The sequence below is a fragment of the Protopterus annectens genome, chromosome 10.part0, assembly GCF_019279795.1.
Source record: "Protopterus annectens isolate FY-2018-M chromosome 10.part0, PAN1.0, whole genome shotgun sequence".
Taxonomy (NCBI): domain Eukaryota; kingdom Metazoa; phylum Chordata; order Ceratodontiformes; family Protopteridae; genus Protopterus; species Protopterus annectens.
In genome coordinates, this window is record NC_056744.1 from 1,831,561,348 (window position 1) to 1,831,576,347 (window position 15,000).

The 15,000-nt window shown below is 41.8% G+C and overlaps 1 protein-coding gene across 1 annotated transcript in view; it reads left to right on the forward strand.

Moving 5' to 3' along the window:
- LOC122814076 (septin-4-like) overlaps positions 1-15,000 on the forward strand; it is a 235,701-nt gene that overhangs the window by 187,111 nt on the left and 33,590 nt on the right. The window contains exons 7-8 of the mRNA XM_044086688.1: positions 5,338-5,439; positions 13,026-13,125. Coding sequence (XP_043942623.1) covers positions 5,338-5,439; positions 13,026-13,125 — 202 coding nt within the window. The remainder of the gene's footprint in view (positions 1-5,337; positions 5,440-13,025; positions 13,126-15,000) is intronic.

Consider the following 15,000-nt stretch of genomic DNA (forward strand, 5'->3'; position numbering starts at 1 on the left):
TGTCTTTTCTATTTTTATTCCTCATATTTCCCCAAACTTGAATCTGTGGAACTGTTGTGGATGTTTTTAGGGGACCATACATTTCTCCTTCAACTGTTTTTCTACTTTAGCTTTGTTCTTTGCATTAGTTGTTAAGTTTCTAACCCTGCTGAACATAACTTTTAAGCACACTGCCCTTTGCTGAAGGGAATGCATGCTTCCAAAAATATAAGTAAAATATAAGCAAAGTTTTCATAACTTACACTTATTTTCGGTTATCCCTTTTTTGTCGTCTTCTCTTTTTTTCACACAAGGGTATCCAAAAATTGATTTATAGATTGTTACTAAGCTAATGACCCAGGGAGGTGGGCTTTCTAAGCCCAGCCAAGTTTTCCCAAATGAATAACGATGCCCTGTATCCAAACAGGACATCGAGGGCCGGGCATTTATAAACTACCTCTGTCCATGAGGCCTCAGTGTAAATTTATTTCCTATTCTCCATCCACAGGTCTAGGTTGCACTTCAATTGGGTAATGGACAAACTCAGCCTCACATGGATAGGAAACCTGTTCCATAAGAGGGGCAGACTCTGGAACACATCTCTGTCTCTCCAGCATGTTCTGCTTAAGTCACAAAGTTCAGGTCCCTAGACCTTGTATTGCTGCTACTCTTTGACTTATGAACATATAGGAGATTCATAAGTGTGGGGTTTGCAGATACCTTGTAAGCCATGTGTAGATCACCCCTCATCAGTCTATATGAGACTGAGTACAGGGGAAATGGCTTTAAGGCACTCTGCATAAAGCAGGTTTGTTACTCCTTGTATTCTTTTTTTAAGGATCCTCTGAGGTCACTGTAGTTGCTACATATGCCTGCTCAGGTACATACCAAAGGGAGCATTGTACTCTATGATTGGTCTGATAAGGTTAGAGCACAGTGGGATAATGACCTGTTTGAACCTAGATACCATGTTGTTACTTATAAGCTGTGCAACATAAAAGGACTTCCTCACTACTGTGGCCACATGGTGGTCAAAAGTAAGGCTACTGTCTACATGTATACCCAGAACCCTAATAACAGGGTCAATTCTTAGGGGTGTATTATCAACAAGGTAATTTAGCCGGGATGGTTGACTTCCCAAAGGGTGCAGTTATGCATTTCTTAGCACTGAGTTTAAGACCATGGCTTTGACACCATTTATTAGTCAGAGACAGACCTTCTTGAAGAATGCTAGTGTCTGCAGGGGAGTTGATGATAACCCACAGCTTGCAATCATCTGTAACCTTAGTCAGCTATAAACCTTCAGCATTTGTTCCACTGTAGAGAAATAGATGCCAAAAAGGAGCGGGCCCAGTACCAAGCCTTGGGGTACTCCACTAGTGACTGGCCTCTTGGTGGAGCTGGCCCCAACTATTATGACCTCTGGGTCCTATCTGTGAGCCAACTGGCTATCCAGTGGGTGATAAAAGGGTTTATATTTAAAGTATTTGCAGGTTACCCGTGCCCTCATTTATCATGTCTATGATGATTCTTTCCATGGCCTTACATAATGAGGCAGGTAAGACTTATGGGGTTGTAGTTACAAGAATTAGTGGTTGGACCTCCTTTGTGTAGGGGAATGACTGTAGGCTTCTTCAATTCCTTGGACACAAAACCTGACTATAACCTCAAGTGATGCAACTGGACCAGAGAGGTCATGCTTCATGCTGTTTATTAAACATCCTGGAATGCTATCGGGGCCCATCGATGCAGTGTTATTGGCCTTCAAAAGTGCATTGACAACCTGTTCTCTGCTAATAGTTAGTGGGACTGTGGTATGTTTTATTTCCTTTGGATGATCTGGGGGGAGAAATTTGAGCTGAAGCTCTTAGCCAAAAGGTTGGCAATGGCCTCTAGTTCACTGTGGGTGATGCCATTTACAATAAAGTTTTGCACAGTGTTGTACCACTCCCCTGAGATTACAGTAAAGTTCTGCCAATTGTTGTGCAGTTCCCCCGAGGTTACAGTAAAGTTCTGCACATTGTTGTGCAGCTCCCTCGAAGTTACAATAAAGTTCTGCACATTGTTGTGCAGTTCCCCCGAGGTTACAGTAAAGTTCTGCACATTGTTGTGCAGCTCCCTCGAGGTTACAGTAAAGTTCTGCACATTGTTGTGCAGTTCCCCCGAGGTTACAGTAAAGTTCTGCACATTGTTGTGCAGCTCCCTCGAGGTTACAGTAAAGTTCTGCACATTGTTGTGCAGCTCCCCCGAGGTTACAGTAAAGTTCTGCCAATTGTTGTGCAGTTCCCCCGAGGTTACAGTAAAGTTCTGCACATTGTTGTGCAGTTCCCCCGAGGTTACAGTAAAGTTCTGCACATTGTTGTGCAGTTCCCCTGAGGTTACAGTAAAGTTCTGCACATTGTTGTGCAGTTCCCCCGAGGTTACAGTAAAGTTCTGCACATTGTTGTGCAGTTCCCCCGAGGTTACAGTAAAGTTCTGCACATTGTTGTGCAGCTCCCCCGAGGTTACAGTAAAGTTCTGCACATTGTTGTGCAGTTCCCCCGAGGTTACAGTAAAGTTCTGCACATTGTTGTGCAGTTCCCTCGAGGTTACAGTAAAGTTCTGCACATTGTTGTGCAGTTCCCCCGAGGTTACAGTAAAGTTCTGCACATTGTTGTGCAGCTCCCCCGAGGTTACAGTAAAGTTCTGCACATTGTTGTGCAGTTCCCTCGAAGTTACAATAAAGTTCTGCACATTGTTGTGCAGCTCCCCCGAGGTTACAGTAAAGTTCTGCACATTGTTGTGCAGCTCCCCCGAGGTTACAGTAAAGTTCTGCAAATTGTTGTGCAGCTCCCTCGAAGTTACAATAAAGTTCTGCACATTGTTGTGCAGCTCCGATGTTACAGAAAAGTTCTGCACATTGTGTTACGAACACAGCTGTAGAAAGCTTTTTCATTGTCCTTTGCCTGAGAAGCTATTTTTTCTTTAAATTTAGACTATGAAGTATTAATTACCCCTCTTAGCTGCCTGTTTAGATTGGTCAGGGGGGTTTTAGTGTGTATGGCTTTGTTCCTCCTATGCTTGGCCAAAATCTTTTTGTCTTTGTTGTATAACCAATTGATATTGTAATTCCACCAGGGTGGCTTATTCTTAATACTAGTGGGCATAGCTTGCTCTATTTTGTAAAGAGCTCAGCATATGCTACGGTGTTTAGTGGGTTTGGGGGTGCTTGGAATTCAACCAAGGTGTTACTTAGTAGAGAGAATTTAGCTTTGAAATAGTTCCTAAAGGGTTTTCATTTCACTAGATCCCCAGATTTAATTTTTATCTCAACTTATACTGCCTTATGGTCAGATGTGATGTGCAAAGACATTACATTGGGTGAGGAACATTGACACCCCCCCCCCCACCAATGTTCATGAGTACAAGGTCAAGGATGTTAATACCCATGATAGGAGAATGGACCAACTGTTCCAGGATGTTAGAATTAGCAACATTTAGAAATCACTGGGCTTGTGCATTAGAAGTGGTATAGGATTCCCAACCTATGGGGGGGGGGGGGTAATTGAGATCCCCCATGAATATCGTACTATGTTGAACAGCGAGGGACTCTAGTACATTGACATTGATAGTATGGATTTCCTGGGAAATGAAGGGGGACCTATAAGTTGCAAGGATATGGTACGAGACCCTGTTTATGGTCAGTTGCACATGTATGAGTTCCAGTGGGTCATACAGTTTACATACACTGGGGCAGTGGCCCAATGTATAACGCATTTAAATATGGATCAGAAGACTGTAGGTTTGACTCCTGCCAGGCTCAGTTGACATTAGTCTGGATGTGAGGCTGGTTTTAATATACTTGATTTACTTGTTGAAACGGACATTACTAAGTGATATGCATCTTTATTCAATATACTTCACTGCTGCAGACCTGGACAAATGTTTTTAAGTTCAAGTTATTTATCCACTGATCCTTAAGGATGGATTATCAAGTGCCTATTATTTTAGGCCATAAGTGAACACGTCCATACAAATATTGACACATTCTGCCAGGTCACCTAGTCGCGTAGTGCAAGCATGCCAGTCTGACTGCTCATCTGTCACCTACCTAACAGTGTATCATTTTCCCAAGTGCCCAGCAGGAAAACATTATTTTTACATGAATGTTATCTTTACTTGTTGTAGTTCTGTTACCTTTTTAGGGTTTATATATATATAAATATATATATATATATATATATATACAGGCTTAAAATGTGCACTTTATGTACAGTCTGAGATAGCAGCATCCCAGACAAACAGCGTGGTTTTTATTTTTTAATAAAAGGCGGTACAGTTGCTTACCAGGTAGAATTGGCTCTACAGTTTTTGGCTGGGATGCCTTCTGTATGGAATCTGCATGTTGGATTGCTGGGTGCTCAGCTTCCTCCCACATCCCAAATATTTGCCAAGGCAAAATGGCATTCCTCTAAACTGTCCGTAGCTGTGTGTGCACTATGCAGGAATGATTATACATGCAGTGAATGGCACAACTAGCATTTGTTCCAGAAGACGTAACGGCATTAATCTGGTAATAAACAAAAGAAAAGAAAATGAATGACCTTTATCCAAACAAGGACGTGTTAAATGTCAAGTCTGTTCACTGCAAAAATGATTTATTCATGCAGTCTAGTTTAACCTGAGCACCAGTTGATAGTGTCTGTGTTCCAGTTCTAATGGTTATAGGTTGTAAGCTGTAATGAATGAGCAAATGTGTTTGATGCCCTGACCAGATTCAGCAGATCCTAATACATCTAGTATCTTCCTTTTAGTCACTTGTTTCTCCATCTGCCCGGTCATGCATACATCCATCTACTTAATCTATACATCTGTCCATCCATTAATCTACATATCTGTCCATACTGACCTTTTATTATTCCACCTAGCTAACTCGCCTCTCCAATCCATTTCATCCAACCTTCTGTTAACCAACTCACATAACCAGTCTTTCATCTGCCCATCCATTTCACATATTTACCTCTCTCCTTTCATTCCATTCATCATCCATCTATCCAGCCATGCAATGATGTACTCAAGAATCCTTTACATCCATCCATTAAAGCATTTCTAAATGAGTACTCCACTGGGCATCCCAACATACTGTATTTATACATACAGAAAACTGTAATTAACCACAACCATAGAAACAGTGGGAAAAATCACAGGTAATTTCATCCGTTTATGGAATCGTTCTCCTTGATGGCTTCATGGAGCTGTGATAAAGCACAAATCACCTTCTGTTTGCTATATTTACAAAAGTAAAATCACTAAAATTGGCACTGACTTTCACTAGTAATGCTCGTTTTGCACAACTGGTTTACGTTTTCTTCATTTCAGGTGCGGGATGAAGTTGAAGAACATGAGATTAAGATTTACCATTTTCCTGACTGTGACTCTGATGAGGATGAAGAGTTCAAAAAGCAGGATGAAGAACTTAAGGTAATCAAGAGGCCAGCATCACAAATGAGACTTTGGTAATACATATTGCATCACTTGAAAAAGCTATCCCCAACATACAAAACATGAACATGACAGAGAATTATCATCAGGTCTCCTATCATAATTGGCTTATTATGTGTTCGTGACATGGATGCCAAGAAATTCACTAGAGGGAAGCTCAAGAGATGTATCACGGTATTGATGTCGAGAGTAGATAATAATCCATTACGACCGATCTTGGTATTGATGTCGAGAGCAGGTAATAGTCCATTATGACCGATCTTGGTATTCATGTAAAGAGCAGATAATAGTCCATTATGACCGATCTTGGTATTGATGTCAAGAGCAGATAATAGTCCATTATGACCGATCTTGGTATTGATGTAAAGAGCAGATAATAGTCCATTATGACCGATCTTGGTATTGATGTAAAGAGCAGATAATAGTCCATTACGACCGATCTTGGTATTGATGTAAAGAGCAGATAATAGTCCATTATGACCGATCTTGGTATTGATGTAGAGAGCAGATAATAGTCCATTATGACCGATCTTGGCATTGATGTAAAGAGCAGATAATAGTCCATTATGACCGATCTTGGTATTGATGTCGAGAGTAGATAATAATCCATTATGACCAATCTTGGTACTGATGTCAAGAGCACATAATAATCCATTATGACCAATCTTGGTATTGATGTTGAGAGCACATAATAATCCATTACGACCTATCTTGGTATTGATGTCGAGAGCACATAATAATCCATTACGACCTATCTTGGTATTGATGTAGAGAGCACATAATAATCCATTATGACTGAAGATCCATCATAATTCTTTGCAATGTGTGGAGGTTTATTTGTTCCATGTACTACTAGTCACTCAAAATGGGAAAAAAAACACACAATGTCTTCTGGCAGTAAAGTACTGAGGAAGTGGTTGACGTCTTTATGTTTTTATATACATAAGGAAAGCTGCTTGAATCAAATATTGGCCAAAACACACAATAATCCCAAAGTTCAAAAAACATACAACACACCAGAAAATTGCAAAAAGCTTTACTGATGTCTCCGGTACCGCGGCTTACGCCTTCAAGGAATACATTTTCACACCAAGCAGCATCCATTTTTATAATACTAATCCCCAATGTGACAATTACACAATGAAGAAATGATCCCATTCTTAAAGAGCCCATACATAACCACTTCTTAAAGAGCCCATACATAACCACTTCTTAAAGAGCCCATACATAACCAGTTCTTAAAGAGCCCATACATATCCACTTCTTAAACAACCCATACATATCCACTTCGTAAAGAGCCCATACGTATATTCACAGACATTAACATTTTTAATTAAAAAAAAATACATACATTATTCATTGCATACCTCATCCTCTTCTTCTTTCGGCTTTTACCAGTTAGGGGTCACCTCAGTGGATCACCTGTCCGCTCATGATTGGCAGTGGAGTTTTATGGTGTCGAGTTGCCAGCCCAGCACCCAACCTTCCACAGAAGGCACACACACTCATGCCTAGGGCCAATTTAGAGTGTCCAATCCATCTTCAGCGTGTCTTTGGGATGTGGGAGGAAACCGGAGCACCCGGAGGAAACCCATGCGACCACAGGGAGGACATGCAGACTCTGCACAGAAGGCACCCCAGCCGAGGATCGAACCGGAGAACCTCTTGCTGTGAGGCAGCAATGCTAACCACTGCACCACCGTGGCCACCCCATTGCATACCTCATCAATCTTGTTAATATTGATGGCTCATAATAATTTCACACTATTACAACTCTAACTGTTGATTCCCAAAGATTTTACATGCATTGAAGCACATTAAACTTGCATATGTCTTCTACTTTTCTACCTTCTAAAAGAACATACCAAAAAATGTGAACCTCATTGTTATGCAAAACCAGTCCTATTGGTCATAACCCTACAGTCACAATGCTGGAAGAAAAATAGACACTCAACATTATTAGACTGGATATAATGAAGTTACATGTCATTCTAAGATTGACTATGAATATTCAAATCCAATTCCTTATTTAACGCCCTGGGAAATAACGTTCTAAAATTAATGATGCATTCTGTTTCGAATAAAGTTAAATTTCCCACAGTTGGTCCACCCTTCTGTGATTTAGGTCTGGCCAGCACACAAAAAAGAAAGCATCATCAGAACCCCCATGTACCTTAATAAAATGTTCCACAACGGGACTGTCCATTTTTACCTTTCTGATGTCTTCCAAATGCTCCATGATTCTCTTTTTGACAGCTCTTTTACTCTGCCCTACATACCACATAGTTGGGGTATATGATGGATGTACCGTATATCCACAACCAATAATGTAAACTGCTCCTATAGTATGACCGTTGTAAAACTCTCTTGCAGTATATGTCTTCACATTGATATTCATACCATTTAGGTTATTACTTTTCTTACACACTATACAATTTCCACAAGGAAAACTTACTTTTTTCCCGTTTGCTGTTCAATATACCTATGGACAAAAGTTTTTTTCAAATTCTTAGCTCTGCTGTAAGAAAATGTAATTTTCTCAGGGAAGATTTTGCCATATTTGTCATCACTGAGAACTATGGGCCAATATCTTAAGACTAACGATCAATTTATCAGAGAAAGGAGTATTGCCTGATTTAGTGCCAGACTTAAGCACCCCTCTAACCATTCATGTCTTGCTCAAGGGTAGCAATGAACCAGGATATCATTTAATCATTGTTGAGCATAAGTAAGGCACTGCATGCACTACAATACATTTCTGCTGTGACTATCAATGCGTTGAACATTGTATGAAGGAAATTCTTTTTTTATGCTTAATACAGATTTGAGAGCTTAATGACAGAGGCATTTAAGTCATTAACACCTAGGTGATGTGGAATGCTAGCAGCCTATACACACTGGCATTCCAAAGCCACTTCTGGGAAATCAACTTAAAAAGTTTAACAATGAAATGTAAATATGTTGTGAACAACAGCTAATAAAATGGTACAAACAGCAATGTTATCAGTAACAGGTCTTCTGTGCATTGATAATAGTGCCTTCACAGTCCTTAGAACAATGTTATAATATATTATTATTCATACAAACTCAGAATTACATTTTTCCTCTAACGTTTCACAAACACTCATATCTTACTTTTGTTAGCCAGCTTTCCTATGACAGCAGCAAGTTCCTTTCTATGTGCATCCTTACTGACATATTTACAGAAATATGAATATTTATTTACATAATTAATATAAACTATACCTCCTAAGATGTGCAACTTACAGTGTAAATATAAATTAAAGTTTTCTTCACAGTCAACGCTTTCATCTGATGCCATGCAACAATTTACAAGTTATCGAGTCTTAGAAATATTAAATTACTTATAGAAATATTTCATATTTTTATAATTACTAGCAAATACTACCAACATCTCCATTGTAGTGTACTATAATTTTACATTGACAATATATGTTTTTTTCCGCCACTATGGCTTTTGTCACCATGCCCTCCATAGTATATAGGTTTCTCAGTTATGAAAATAGGGACGCAAATATGAATAATAAGGGGAAATCAGTGGTTAATTTCTCCACTGCAGAACATCTTAGGTTGACAATTTTATTATCATTTGTTAATTACATCATGCATTTTCTAATACTGGCTATTCATGGCTGACTCAATTAAGGAAAACAGACTCAAAAACGTTGGGACACCATAAGGAACTACAGGTGTTAACTGGAAGAATTAAAAAAAGGCAATATAAGCTTGAATGAATTAAGTAACACGTATTTACTGCCTAAAGTGTGTCATGTGACATGACGACATACATCCCGTGTACCAGACCAAAAGATTCTTGAACATTAATCAATACCGTCATTGTACTTACAATTCTTTATAACTGAAAAGCACAACCCAGCATTATTAACATTTATGTTAAGTGAATTACATAGTTTCATAGTATAGTACTAGGCTGTCTGCCCTGGGGCATTTGTAAGCCTAGTCATAGTGATGTGGCTTTTGCCACCCCATGAAATGGTACAAAAAATGTACAGAATAAATTTAGAATACTGTGCCTCTGTCTAGTAGTGACACAATGAAGGTCCCCTTATATAATAGAATTAGTTTACTGTGCCCCTGTCTAGCAGTGACACAGATGTGACCCCTGGGGTAAACTTATGATCTCCCATCCACTCATCAAGATTTCTCTTGAAGAGAGTCAGTGAGGGGCTCTGCCTAATACGAACTGGGATCTTGTTCCAAAGCATGGGAAGCCTCTGGGTTATGAATCTATCCCTCCAGCATGCCCTATTCATACTTGTGCCGAGGTTTAAGTCTTTAGCTCTCGTGGTCCTGATGGATTTGGATTTTTTTGAGGTGGAGCATGTCCATCAGATCCTGATTGGACATGGCCTTGTACGTCAGGCAGAGATCACCTCTGAGCAGGCGGTATGCTACTGAATAGAGCTGAAGTTTCTTTAGTCTGGCAGAATAAGACATATGTTGGAGACCCTTGATCCTCTTGGTGAGGTACTTTTGTGGTCTCTCCAGCTGTTGCAAATGCCGGGTGAGGTACATACCAAATGGGGCATTGTACTCAATCATGGGTCTGATGAGGGAGGAATATAGGGGTACAATGACATCCTTGGATCTGGATGTGAATCCCTTCATGATGAGGTGTGCAAGGTAGAATGTTTTTCTAACCACTTTGGCAACGTGGGTGTCAAATGAGAGGTCGCTGTCGACTTGGGTCCCTAGGTCTCTGATTACTTTTTCCATACTCAGTGGGTTGCTGTCTATGTGATAATTTGTGGGTACTTTGTTTTTCCCAAAGGGATGACTATACATTTTTGGCATTTAGTTTAAGGCCGTGGCTCCGGCACCAGTTGTCCATTTCTGTGAGGCCTTTTTGTAGGATGTATGTGTCCGCTGGTGTATCGACTATGGCGCCTAGTTTGCAGTCATCTGCGAACTTTGTCAGCCACAGCCCTCCCATGTTTGCTTTAACATCTGAGAAATAAATGCCGAACAAGAGGGGTCCCAGGACAGTTCCCTGTGGGACACCACTTGTGACTGGCTTTGAGTCTGACATTGCTCCAGCGATTTTAACTTTATGGGTTCTGTCCTTTAGCCAGTTTGCAACCCATCTAGTGACATAAGGGTTTACGTTTAAGCTGTTGAGCTTATCTATGATGCCTGAGTGGGGTATTGTGTTGAAGGCCTTAGCCAAGTCCAGGTAGGCTGTATGGACTGCTTTGCCCTCATCAATGGCTCTAGTGACTGTTTCGAAAAAGTTAACCAGGTTCAGAAGGCAGGATCTGCCCTTTACAAAGCCGAACTGGGTGGGGTCAAGTGTCTGTAGGTCCCCTATGTCTCTGTCTATGAGTTCCGTAATGATTCTTTCCATAGCTTTGCAGACCAGGCTGGTTAAGCTTATGGGGCGGTAGTTTCCAGGGTCTGTAGAGGCACCCCCTTTGTGGAGTGGGACCACTGTTGCTGTACGCCAGTGTTCAGGTACATATCCCGAAGTAAGGCTAAGGTTAAATAGCATTTTTATGTGTGGGTTTAGCTCCTCTTGGAGTTCACGTAACACGCAACCCGGGATACCGTCAGGTCCCATTGATGTTGTATTTTTAGCTTTGTTTAGGGCAGTTCTCACTTGGACATCTGAGATGGCAGGGAGACTGCATTCAGCTGGGATAAGTATTTCTTCTTTTGGGGGTGAGGGAGGGGAGAAATTTGCACTGAACCTGTCAGCCAGAATGTTGGCAATATCTGTGGGTTCAGTGTATTTTTTGTTGTTGTGAACCAACTCTGAGCATATCTGAGGGTTTCCGCCCAGGTTTCTAACATAGCTGAAGAAGGCTTTGTGGTTATCTTTAGTGTCCTTAGCGATTTTTCTCTCAAAGTTGGCCTTGGATGTTTTTATGAGAGAACATAGTTTTCTGCTAATGTTGATCAGAGATGTCTTCCCTTCATAGGATTTTGCTCTGACGTGCAGTAGCTTCCTTCTTTTGTTATACAATTTGTTAATGGCTGAGGTCCACCAGACAGGATGCTTGTCTTTGGTGGAGAGGGACTTGGATTTATTTGGGATTGCATGATCCATGCATTCTTGGAGATGTCCATAGAAAGCATTTGTGAAGGATTCGGCATTGTGGGATGTGGTATCCACTGGCACAGTGGGCTTAAAGGATACCATCTCAGTCTTAAGAAGAGTGAAGTCTGCTTTTGAGAAGTTTTTCACTGTGGTCTTTTGTGCTGGCGGTGGAGGTGGGATATGTATATCCAGGGTGATTAGGCTGTGGTCAGTTCTCACTAGTGAGAGGTATACTTCGGTGTGGAGCATTTTGTCCCCATGTTTGTGATGATCAGGTCTAGTATATTATCTCCCTAGTGGGAGAGGTGACTAGTTGTTCCAGTGCATCTGAATTTATGAATTCCAGGAACCTTTGGGCTAGGGTATTAGGGCTAGAATAATGTACCCAATCTATGTTTGGGTAGTTGAAGTCTCCCAGTATGATGGTATTTTGTGATACATTCATATCCTCCAATGTCTTCAGGAAGGCTGAGTGGGGTTCTTGAGAATGGGAGGGTGGTCTGTAACATGCTACCAGTTGTATAGCAGTTTTGCCTATGGTTAGTTGCACCTGTATGGTCTCTGATGCTTTATGTGTTGCTACTAACCCGGAGGTGTGGGTGTCCTTGATGAATATGGACACTCCCCCTCCCTTTGTGGTTCGGCCCGGGTTTTGGGGCCGAAAAGCATGATACGAGGTATAGCCCGGTAGCACTGGGGTGCTCTCAGGAGCCTTGAACCAGGTTTCAGTTACTGCACAGACGTCGATGTTCTCCATGCTGAGGAGTGCATCAAGTGCCTGCATCTTGAGATTTAGGCGTTGAGCAGCATTACCCTTAGTTTTTTTCCATTTTTGTTTTCTAAGGAGGTGGGTTTGTCTTTTGAGCCTTGCCTAAAAAAGGCACTATGGGGGTGGCAAGAGCCTTAGCCAATGTCCGGAAGCCCAGTGGTGACAGGTGTAAGCCATCCCTTGCGAAGCAGCGTGGCTTGTCCAACATGTCATCCCAGGCAGACAGACATTGGATCCCCTTAGAATGACACCAGTACTTGAGCCAATTATTAAAGCTGATCAACATGACAACGCATTCCAATGTGTGCTTTATTGAAGGATAGTAACATAGTTCTGGTAATGAGGCACTCGACCTTGGCCTTTGCAGTACACCTGAGATATGCCAATATCACATGACACAAGCTTTGTTTACTTATAATGCTAAATGCACTGGTCTGAAGATGTGCTGCTGACTGCAGAAATGTGGCTCTGTTAAATCCACTGAAGAGAATCCATGCTGTAGACTGCGTCAGACTTGTAGTATTGAATGCACTGGGATGCATGGTGTTAATTGCATCAGTTTAATGCAGTTGATTGCACTGGCGTGAGTACATGTTGAATCAGTTCAATGCTGCTAAATGCACCAGTGTGAAGACATGCTGTTAATTGAATGAGTTCAGTACTACCACACCTTTAATTTTACCATCTGACAACAAAACATCTGATTGTATTTTTCAGGAAAGCTTCCCGTTTGCTGTCATTGGCAGCAAAACCATCATCAATGAGAAGACAGGAAAGACCATCCGAGGACGCATCTACCCCTGGGGCATGGTGGAAGGTAGGTGTACCAGAACAGGTGCAACACAGCCTATAAGGTAAAGTGAAAGATCAAGTGTACAACAACCAGCTATATAACCTTGTGGTATGTTAGAAAAGAAATGTGTATCAGAACAGGTATAACACAGCCAAATACCTCTGGTGCAAGATAAAAGGTAGGTGTGTATTGCAGCAAGTGTAACACAACTAACTACATGTCTGGGGTAAGCTGGAGGGTAGACATGCACCACAGCAAGTGCAACAACCAACTACACCTCTGGAATAAACTGGAAGATTGTGTTCCCTCTGGGGTAAGAGGAAAGGTAGGTGTGTATCACAGGAGCTATATCTCTGGGACATGGTACAAGGAAGCTGTGGATGAGGCAGTGTTAAAGGTAGGTGTGTATCACAGGAGCTATATCTCTGGGACATGGTACAAGGAAGCTGTGGATGAGGCAGTGTTAAAGGTAGGTGTGTGTCACAGGAGCTATATCTCTGGGACATGGTACAAGGAAGCTGTGGATGAGGCAGTGTTAAAGGTAGGTGTGTGTCACAGCAGCTATATCTCTGGGACATGGTACAAGGAAGCTGTGGATGAGGCAGTGTTAAAGGTAGGTGTGTATCACAGCAGCTATATCTCTGGGACATGGTACAAGGAAGCTGTGGATGAGGCAGTGTTAAAGGTAGGTGTGTATCACAGGAGCTATATCTCTGGGACATGGTACAAGGAAGCTGTGGATGAGGCAGTGTTAAAGGTAGGTGTGTATCACAGCAGCTATATCTCTGGGACATGGTACAAGGAAGCTGTGGATGAGGCAGTGTTAAAGGTAGGTGTGTATCACAGCAGCTATATCTCTGGGACATGGTACAAGGAAGCTGTGGATGAGGCAGTGTTAAAAGTAGGTGTGTATCACAGGAGCTATATCTCTGGGACATGGTACAAGGAAGCTGTGGATGAGACAGTGTTAAAGGTAGGTGTGTATCACAGGAGCTATATCTCTGGGACATGGTACAAGGAAGCTGTGGATGAGGCAGTGTTAAAGGTAGGTGTGTATCACAGGAGCTATATCTCTGGGACATGGTACAAGGAAGCTGTGGATGAGACAGTGTTAAAGGTAGGTGTGTATCACAGGAGCTATATCTCTGGGACATGGTACAAGGAAGCTGTGGATGAGACAGTGTTAAAGGTAGGTGTGTATCACAGGAGCTATATCTCTGGGACATGGTACAAGGAAGCTGTGGATGAGACAGTGTTAAAGGTAGGTGTGTATCACAGGAGCTATATCTCTGGGACATGGTACAAGGAAGCTGTGGATGAGACAGTGTTAAAGGTAGGTGTGTATCACAGGAGCTATATCTCTGGGACATGGTACAAGGAAGCTGTGGATGAGACAGTGTTAAAGGTAGGTGTGTATCACAGGAGCTATATCTCTGGGACATGGTACAAGGAAGCTGTGGATGAGACAGTGTTAAAGGTAGGTGTGTATCACAGGAGCTATATCTCTGGGACATGGTACAAGGAAGCTGTGGATGAGGCAGTGTTAAAGGTAGGTGTGTGTCACAGCAGCTATATCTCTGGGACATGGTACAAGGAAGCTGTGGATGAGACAGTGTTAAAGGTAGGTGTGTATCACAGGAGCTATATCTCTGGGACATGGTACAAGGAAGCTGTGGATGAGGCAGTGTTAAAGGTAGGTGTGTATCACAGGAGCTATATCTCTGGGACATGGTACAAGGAAGCTGTGGATGAGACAGTGTTAAAGGTAGGTGTGTATCACAGGAGCTATATCTCTGGGACATGGTACAAGGAAGCTGTGGATGAGACAGTGTTAAAGGTAGGTGTGTATCACAGGAGCTATATCTCTGGGACATGGTACAAGGAAGCTGTGGATGAGAC